The sequence below is a fragment of the Palaemon carinicauda genome, chromosome 6, assembly GCF_036898095.1.
Source record: "Palaemon carinicauda isolate YSFRI2023 chromosome 6, ASM3689809v2, whole genome shotgun sequence".
Taxonomy (NCBI): Eukaryota; Metazoa; Arthropoda; class Malacostraca; order Decapoda; family Palaemonidae; genus Palaemon; species Palaemon carinicauda.
In genome coordinates this window covers 17856519-17865655 of record NC_090730.1, presented here as the reverse complement: position 1 = coordinate 17865655, position 9137 = coordinate 17856519, and the positions used below count along the sequence as shown (strand labels likewise).

The 9137-nt window shown below is 33.1% G+C and overlaps 2 protein-coding genes across 3 annotated transcripts; both read right to left on the bottom strand.

The window, feature by feature from the left end:
- Nucleotides 1-1048: 1048 nt before the first annotated feature.
- On the bottom strand, nucleotides 1049-1977 carry LOC137642473 (small cysteine and glycine repeat-containing protein 8-like). Of its 2 annotated transcripts, XM_068375057.1 has the most exons (3): nucleotides 1856-1977; nucleotides 1486-1648; nucleotides 1049-1452 (listed from the first exon to the last, which is right to left on the bottom strand). In XM_068375057.1, the coding sequence occupies exons 1-3, from the start codon at nucleotides 1859-1861 to the stop codon at nucleotides 1151-1153; spliced, it is 471 nt and encodes a 156-aa protein (XP_068231158.1). In that variant the 5' UTR covers nucleotides 1862-1977; the 3' UTR covers nucleotides 1049-1150. The 2 variants fall into 2 exon arrangements, with proteins under 2 accessions (XP_068231158.1, XP_068231157.1); XM_068375056.1 differs by having other exon boundaries at nucleotides 1053-1648.
- A 2995-nt stretch (nucleotides 1978-4972) lies between these two features.
- On the bottom strand, nucleotides 4973-5851 carry LOC137642469 (uncharacterized). Its single transcript, XM_068375052.1, has 2 exons — nucleotides 5697-5851; nucleotides 4973-5559 (listed from the first exon to the last, which is right to left on the bottom strand). The coding sequence occupies exons 1-2, from the start codon at nucleotides 5802-5804 to the stop codon at nucleotides 5080-5082; spliced, it is 588 nt and encodes a 195-aa protein (XP_068231153.1). The 5' UTR covers nucleotides 5805-5851; the 3' UTR covers nucleotides 4973-5079.
- Between the last annotated feature and the right edge of the window lie 3286 nt (nucleotides 5852-9137).

The window sequence follows — 9137 nt, the reverse complement described above, 5'->3', positions numbered from 1 at the left end:
ACTAGGTTAACTAATATTTGTATTTTGAACTTTTATTTGGACTATTTTAACTATTCAGTAGGCGGCGCTGAAATGTCCCTACCCCCCTTGACAGAACATTAGATAGAACTTATTGAAGAAGGATTGTCTTAAGATGTATGGAAGTCAAAGTCCCACTTTCCCTAGTGCCTGAAAGTTCAATTACATTCAGTGACAAATATTTAGTGATTCTTAATATGGGATAAAAAAAGCAAAATTAAAACTTACTTCCTAAAACGAGTTAATCCAGAAAATGCTTTTTATTAGTTTTCTGAATCTAGTTTTGAGCTTTGTGTTAAATTTCAATGACATAAAATTGATCTCATTAAAGATACGTAAAATTGCTTATCTATGAAACACCTAATATATCGGAAGTTGTATAAAATATGATATATCTATGAAAGTAAAATGTAAACCTGCTATCTTGGTACATTACACAAACATCAGTCTTGCTCTTATGGCATTAAACAGCAATGTGGAGATTTAGATGCCCTTCAAATAGGTATCCTATTATTCTTTTTTTTATGATATCAAAAAGATAATAGATATATATCTCTAGAAATAACTAGATCATATCTGGGATGAGAGAGAGAGAGAGAGAGAGAGAGAGAGAGAGAGAGAGAGAGAGAGAGAGAGAGAGAGAGAGAGAGAGAGAGTACTTGGTCACCATCAAGTGAAGAATAAATGTAAAAATTTTGACAATTTCTCCTATTCAGAAATCCGTTTAAAAAAACCCAAGATGTTATGGGCTCTTACTGTACTTTGTGATAGAAGAATTCCAATCATATTTTCACTGATTTTTTTTTCTTTTTTTTTTTACAAAACTAAAGGATGAGAAGCCTTTTCTTTACAGAATTTCAAATCTAACTCAGAAGTGGCTATCAAAAGAACACCTTCTAACCGGATTCAATGTAAAACTCAATCATATTTTTCAGCTTCGCTATGAATCTAGTTACTCCTATTTTATGAGTTTCAACTGATCTGGGATTAACTTTTAAGGGTAGTAAACACTATTCTGTATTGCATATAAATATTTATTAATCTAAATCAGATATCTTTGGTCTCTTTAAATCCATATAAGCATTTTTAGTATAATTTTTTTAATGTTGCTCCTTAACACGAAAATCAGGATTTATCTTCCAAAACCGAATCCACCGAAGCCTCCAGATCCCACAGGGGGTTTGCATACGTGTTCCTCGAGACACCTGTCGAAGCAGCACTTGTCGACGCCTCCGCACTTGCTGTCATTGGAGCATGTCTGCGGAGGAGCAAAGCTCCTGACGGGTGGGCACTGAGGTCTTACGGGAGGGCATTGACCTGGCTTGACGAAGGGAAGGGTTTCAGGCTCGTTGTTGCTCTCGCAGCAGTAGGCCTGTCCCTCGGGAGTTCGGCACCAACGTCTGCATGTCTGTGAAGCGCCTCCACCAAAGCCCCCTCCGAAACCTGGGTTGATTCCTCCAAAGCCACCTCCATGGCCTCCACTGATACCTCCAAAACCACCACCAAATCCTTGGTTTAGTCCACCGAAAGCTTGGTTTAATCCTCCAAGGAATCGTTTATCACCTCCATTATTTTTATCCTGTGCGAAGGCAACAGCTGCCACACAGCAAACGAAAACAAGCTGAAGTCCCTGGAGAGAAAAGAAAGAGAAATTATTAACTAATATATGACTTTATTTTCATCATCTGACTGAAACTAATGAACAATGGTTTTAATTACACTTTCTTTCCCTTTCGTGAGCGTTTAGAGACATATTGAATTGAAATGGCAACCAATTCTTCATAAGATGAACCCAAAGATATGATAAACTTCAAGAAAGAACTTATGAGTCACTCACCTTCATGTTGTTTATTGCAGATTGGGATGAGTAGTGATTCTTCTTCTTCTGTTGTTAGGAGTGATTGCTGTCTACTCGAAGCTCAGTCCTTTATATCTCAAACTGCGTCCGGTAAAATTCCCTTCGCCAATGTTGTGTTTCGGGAAGCCCGGACCGTTTGACCCTGCAGAGCAAGTGACGTATCCCTCGTTCACAGCAGAATTGGGATGTCTGTTATTACGATTGTTTAATCCTTAATTTTTTTTTTTTTTTTTTTTTTTTTTTTTTTTTTTTTTTGGTTACGTTTGCTTATAGCCTTCTCTTTATAAGAGACTTAGGTAACTTGAATATCAACATAAGCGAAAAAAAAAAAAAACATTATATGAGAAAATAATTTTACTCCAAAATGCATGATGGAGTAGACTGGAATTTTGATAAAAGTGAATAATTGAAACTATGTCGTATTTTGAAATATATCTCTTATGTGTAAGAGTTGTCATGCTTGAAAAGAAAAATAATAAAGTATTAGAATATCTGCAATTCTATCAAAACGTCAGTATTGAAGAAAAATATATCAGCATAATTACATCCTTGTCTTGAATTCTATCTAGTAGATTTGAAGTGCAATATCACCGTCTACAAAATAGCTTTCTTAAATGTTGTAGATAAACATCGGAATGCATATGCAGATAATCCCAAAAGTAATCATCAAACCGGAAAAATATTCCGAAAACATAAACGTGTAACCATTTCCCTTGAGACGGAGACCCAGCAACAAGTATCAACCAATAGGCAAGAGTAAAAATAATGACGTCAAACTGATGACGTCACATCAGTGCAGTTGGATCGAGTCTGCTGCATCTTGCATCGGTGTCTGAAGACTAGGCAGTAACAACTATCCCTTTACTCATAGCATCATATAGTAACATGGTTCGCATCTCTTAGATAGTTAATATGAAAATTTTCCCCGAATGCAGAAAAGCGTATTGAAAGTAAATATAAATCTTTTATTTTGTCCTTTTTTTCTTTTCAAAACAAATATTTCAATTTAAAGGTTTTGGGATTCTTTTTATTACCATTAAGAAAGATAATTTAAATAAGAATATTTGGATTATTATTCTAATAGGCCTAAACATATATTTATATGAAACACCTAAGGATGTCTGCAAACTATGATTTCAACTAAAACGAAAAAAATACATATTGGTCTGATCATCAAAACAATTATTCATTTTTTTTTCACAATAAATGAGACTAATGAATCATGGGTTTCTAAGACAAGTCATGCATTCCGTACCTTAATATTTCCTTTGACTTTTCTTACAATTGAAGAACTGGTTTTACTTGTCTGTTCTCCACCCGCCACCCGCCTTCCCTGGACAATGTTAAGTTTATATAATAATGATTTCTGCAATAGATTTTTCACCAGAGAATTTCCCGCATTTCTCTGGAAATTTCCTCCACCGTTGCTAAGAATTGTAGATTTGGAAAATTCCATTTTCGGCATAAAATTAATGGGAATAGAATTACTTGTATGTCAAATATCATGCACTTGATGGTAAAATGAATGGTTTAATCGAAACACGGAGATCATCTCAGGGCGTTTCCTGATAGTTTCATATATGTTCTATATTTTAATGATTAAATCAAATTTGGCCACGAAATCGGACATGAGTCAAGAATGATGATAACTATATGAATCGGTCTATTCTGCTCTGATGCTTTCGGATTGCGTGTAGCTATGATTTTAATATTTAAACATTTCATATTTTAAGATGTATGAATAAAATGTTTTTTGTGAAGAGCTCTGTGACTGGTTAGGTAGATAATTTGTTCCAATAAATGAAACAATTGGTATCCCATGTGGACCTTGTGCCTCTGGTGGGTTCTAGTGGAGTCTGTTAAGATATACGTTCACAAGATGACCTGAACTGTGGTGATTAAACTAAGGTAATTAACATTAATGAGGAGATTTGATGAATAATAGAAGAAAATATCTGTACTTTAGACACTGTACATATATATACAGTATATATATATATATATATATATATATATATATATATATAAGAATATGTGTGTATATATATATGTATATATATGTATATATATATATATATATATATATATATATATATATATATATATATATATATATATATATATGGGCATGTGTATGCAGTGTGCGTATTTACGGTTTATACATATATATACACACTTTTATATATAAATATATATATATATATATGTATATATATATATATATATATATATATATCCATATGTATATATATATATATATATATATATATATATATATATATAAATATTGAGCGAGCCTGAGGAAACAAATGAACAGAAATGATTAATTAGAGCTGACTGGATCAATGCGTTAAGCAATGTTTCAAATTTCATAGATATTTAAGGATGTGGATTTCTCATGAAACCTACCTATCTATCGAAAATATCTATCTATATACCATTATATATATATATATATATATATATATATATATATATATACATACATATTCCCTATAAACGCATGACAATCTTCACCCCACCAAAAACTTTACTATCTACCCCTGAAATTATAATAATTACTATCTGTCATATTCCAAAAATACTTTGATAGAGAAAGTATATTATTGAAACATGGTACGAGGAATAGGTGTCTAATAGAGGGTAGATATACTCATTACTTCGTTCATTTTATATCTGTTCATGTATGTATTTCTTTATCAAGCTCCATTAGAATTTTGGTCTACTAAAGTAGCAATTGAAAGATTATGTGAAATAATTGGTCACCACATTCATGTTCAATTTCACTTATCTGTTAAAAGTGTTTGAAATGTGTCTTTATAAACAACTTCTTTATTAGAGTGGAATATGGAAATTTAAATTACTTCTCAACTTCTTCTGAAGTTCCGTTGGTAATTACTACTTGTTGATATTTATCTAGAATATGGAGCTTTTTCACAGCTATATACAGAGCAGGTTAGGCTCAGTTATGAAGTGAGTGATGTAATTGGTAATATAATTTTCATTTCCAATAAGTTTCTTTTTCAAGAGAGGTCAGTCTCTTACCATAAATTGCTTCTTTAATGGTGTCAGTATGAATGAGATAAAATTACTTAGTAAAGAAAATAAATATTTATTATTTTGAAATATTTTTACACCTATAACTCCAAATTATAAATAACAATCGAATTCATAACGACGATCAATCAAGAGAAGGTCAAGATTTATCTTCCAAAACCGAATCCACCGAAGCCTCCAGATCCAACAGGGGGTTTGCAAACGTGTTCCTCGAGACACCTGTCGAAGCAGCACTTGTCGACCCCTCCGCACTTGCTGTCATTGGAGCATGTCTGTGGAGGGGCAAAGCTCCTGACGGGTGGGCACTGAGGTCTTACGGGAGGGCATTGACCTGGCTTAACGAAGGGAAGTGTTTCAGGCTCGTTGTTGCTCTCGCAGCAGTAGGCCTGTCCCTCGGGAGTTCGGCACCAACGTCTGCATGTCTGGGAAGCACCACCTCCAAAGCCAGGGTTGATTCCTCCAAAGCCACCTCCATGTCCTCCTCCAAAGCCACCCCCATGTCCTCCACTGATACCTCCAAATCCTCCTCCAAATGCTTGGTTTAATCCTCCAAAGAATCGTTTATTTCCTCCATCATTTGCAAAGGCAACAGCTGCCAGACAGCAGACGAAAATAAGCTGAAGTCCCTGAAAAGAAAGGAAAAAGGAAATTAAAAACTGGTCTAATATAAGATTTTCTCATTCAAATAGGTTTTGAAAGTCAAAGAGATATTGATATTAAGTATCATAGATACTCAAAGATAAAAGAAACTTCTTTTTCTCACCTTCATATTTTCCGTAGCAGAGTTGATGAGCTGTGATTCTTCTTCTTGCCTTGTGAGGAATGGTTGCTGTTCCATCGAAGCACAGTCCTTTATACCTAATGACAACATTCGGTATAATCCCCATCTTCGATGCTGCTCTCTTCCATCACGGGAAGTCCGGCCACTTTGAGCCTGCAGGGCGAGTGACTCATCTCGCGTTCGTGGCGGGCCGGGAAATTTATTATTATGAAAATGCCATGAATTTGGATTTTTTCCTTAATATTGTTTTTAATATAAGCGATTTTTTTGAACTTATTGCAAATTGAAACCGAATAAGCTATTCCAGTTCATAAATGCACAAGTTGACACGGATAAAGACAAAAATTGCTATGAGAAATTTTGTATTATTGCTCAATTTATTATTCGAATACAAGAGTTTGCCAAACTTTTTGATGAAAAAAAATAGTTTTAATACAACAGCAATTACACCTTAAGGGAAAAGTAGAATAGAAAATTAACTAAAATCCAAATATCTTCAAATCTATTATAGAATCATCCTTAGGGAAGAAAATATATTAACTCATAATTGTACCTGTGTTTACAATTTCAAGAGGTTACTTGGCATTGTAAAATAAGCTATTTTAAATTACTCTTTACTAGTTCAACTATATATATATATATATATATATATATATATATATATATATATATATATATATATATATATATATATGTATGCATATATATACATATATATGCATACATATATGTATGTATATGAATATGTATATGTATATGTCTATTTATATATATATACATACATATATATGCATATATATATATGTATATATGTATACATATTTATATATGTATATGTATATGTATATTTACATAATTGTGTGTGTATATATACATATTTATATACATATATATACAGTATATATGCATCCATACATATATATATATATATATATATATATATATATATATTATATATATATATATATATATATATATATATAATATCTGAATAGATGCACATGCGTAGTCTTCTCCGAAATAAACAAACCACATAAAGAAATCAAACATTCAAGTAACTCCTAATATGTAACTTATGTTTTAGAGCCCGAAGTAGAGATTTAGCCTCCAGCAAATCATCTCAAATAATAACCTTCGATTGATTCTTCATTTAATGGAAATGGAGAACAAACACATCATCCTTGCTTTGCATCGTAAGAGGATAAAATGTTCGTTTCAAGTAAACAATTAATGTTACCGAAACATGTAGGTCACTTGAAAGTTGTATATTCAATCGCTTCAAACAATTTTCATCATTTGCTTAAATCATAAAGCTATAATTATTGTCTTTCGTTCCGTTAATCAGAGTACTATAACTTTTGAATCTACCACACACGAACGAGTCATGTGATTGATTGATTGATTGTGATTAGGAGTTATCTGGCATCTTGATATCTAAGGTCATTGACGCCGAACGAGTCATGCGACGCTCAGCACCCCAAAATTTCCGTAGTTTTAAAAATGCATATTTTTTTGGTTGCTAAAGCGTTCATGTTAATGCAAAGTTATTCATCATTATACTTTTAATACTTCAATTCTCAAAAAAATATTTAAAAGCTATTTTCTCTTTATTGTGGGCTAAAGAAAAATGCTGAATCATGAGAGTGGCAGCCATGACATTCGGTACTAAATAATTATCTGGAGGAAACCTCGAACTTGAAGAACCGGGGGTTTTCCTCTCTTGTCTGACACTGGAATGTTGAAAGTTGTACTAGATATGTCTTCTGGAAATTTCCTGCCCTTGAGGGAAATCTTTGTTGTTTCTGTATGAATACTCAGCGGGAAAACTCGGGTTTCTATCCAAAGGAATTCCAGCATTACCTTATAAAGAAGAAAATAAGTTAGGAACATTAGTCTAGAAACAATATTTTTTAAGTAAATCGATGAAAGAAAATCTTAGCAAAGTACTTTATAATATTCTAAATGAATTATTACATCTGGCAATAACGCTCACGATGGGCAAACTACTTGGATTCTTGATATCATCTATAAAAAAGTAATTTTTGAAATCTTGTAAGACGATGAAAAACTTAGTAAAAAGCACATCATAAAGAGAGAGTTCGTAGTTATTCCCCTAAAGGACCAATGACCGAGCCTGCTGTTAGAGGTTTGAAAGCGGAGAAACAGGTCTTCATATCGTTTTCAGTACTTCAGAGGAGTTCTAAATGAGCCTTCAAGTTGTTTAATATCAATTAACTTTTACTTATTATTATTTTATGTATTACAATGAATTTGAATATAGTTCTATTTTCTAAGAACCAAAGATCATGTAAAAACAAAAGGCTTAAGTTCGTCTTTTTGTATCGACTATTCTATGTTTACCACATTGGGAAAGGTGTAAGTTCATATAGTGCCAAAAGGTGCCGCCGCTGATGCCGTGGCTTCGACTTTGGTTAGGTTTTGTTTTTCCGCTGTTTTATTCTCACCAGAAGTTTTACATATTCCGATGTATTGTGGTGAATTAACAATAAAATTATATTTGTCTTTATATAGCCTATCAATATGTCTTGCTACTTCTCTCATGAACACATGAAAATGTATTTGGAATTTCAGGTAGTTCTGGATGTTTGTTGAGAACTATGTAAATCAATACTAGCTGAAATTTGTATTTTTTTTCTGCGTGGAGAAAACAAAACACAACCGTAGAAGAAGCGATGGTGACACAATGCAAGATCTTGCATTATCTAAGGTATACATTATAACAGCTGCTGTGAGGAATTATACTTGAATTTGGTTATCTTTCTGCTAGAGTTCTTGTTTATTAGCAATTGAGAATCGTATTGAAGTATATCACTTTATATATAAACGTCAGAGGAAATATTCTCAGCTATCCTATAGTGTTCTCTCTCTCTCTCTCTCTCTCTCTCTCTCTCTCTCTCTCTCTCTCTCTCTCTCTCTCTCTCTCTCTCTCTCTCTCTCTGTCACTGAGAACTAGAAAAAAAACCTCTAAACTGGTAAAGAGGCAAAGATTACTTATCCACTTTTAAATCCCAAACAGGATGTTGCTCCTTGTAGGCCTACCTCTTGCAATGTAACTAGTAACTTTACATTGTGCTTTGCATAGAAGCCTTTCCTATTTTACAAGGCTTTTCAAAGGACAAATATTGTGTGATATTTTCTCAAATTCTTTAAAGAAATCTGAAGCAGAAATGTTTGGATGAGCTAATCATAAAAAAAAAAACACTCATTTTAAGGATAAATCGGCCTGGCGTCGCAAAACCGAAGGTCAGAGGCAAAAATCCTAGGCAGTTTGGAGATGTTCTAAGTCACCTTATTAAGTGGTATGAATGTCAAAGTCCTGTCTTTAAATAATGGCATTAGCCGGCTGGCCCCTTTAAAATGCATTTTGATACACCACTTGATTTCTTTTCCTTTGATTTAATT

Excerpts from the sequence above, each read along its gene's own strand:
- LOC137642469 (XM_068375052.1), bottom strand. The coding sequence starts at position 5,804 with ATGTTGTCATTAGGTATAAAGGACTGTGCTTCGATGGAACAGCAACCA. Across the intron at positions 5,560-5,696 it reads CTGCTACGGAAAATATGAAG|GGACTTCAGCTTATTTTCGT; the intron begins GTGAGAAAAAGA and ends CTTTCTTTTCAG.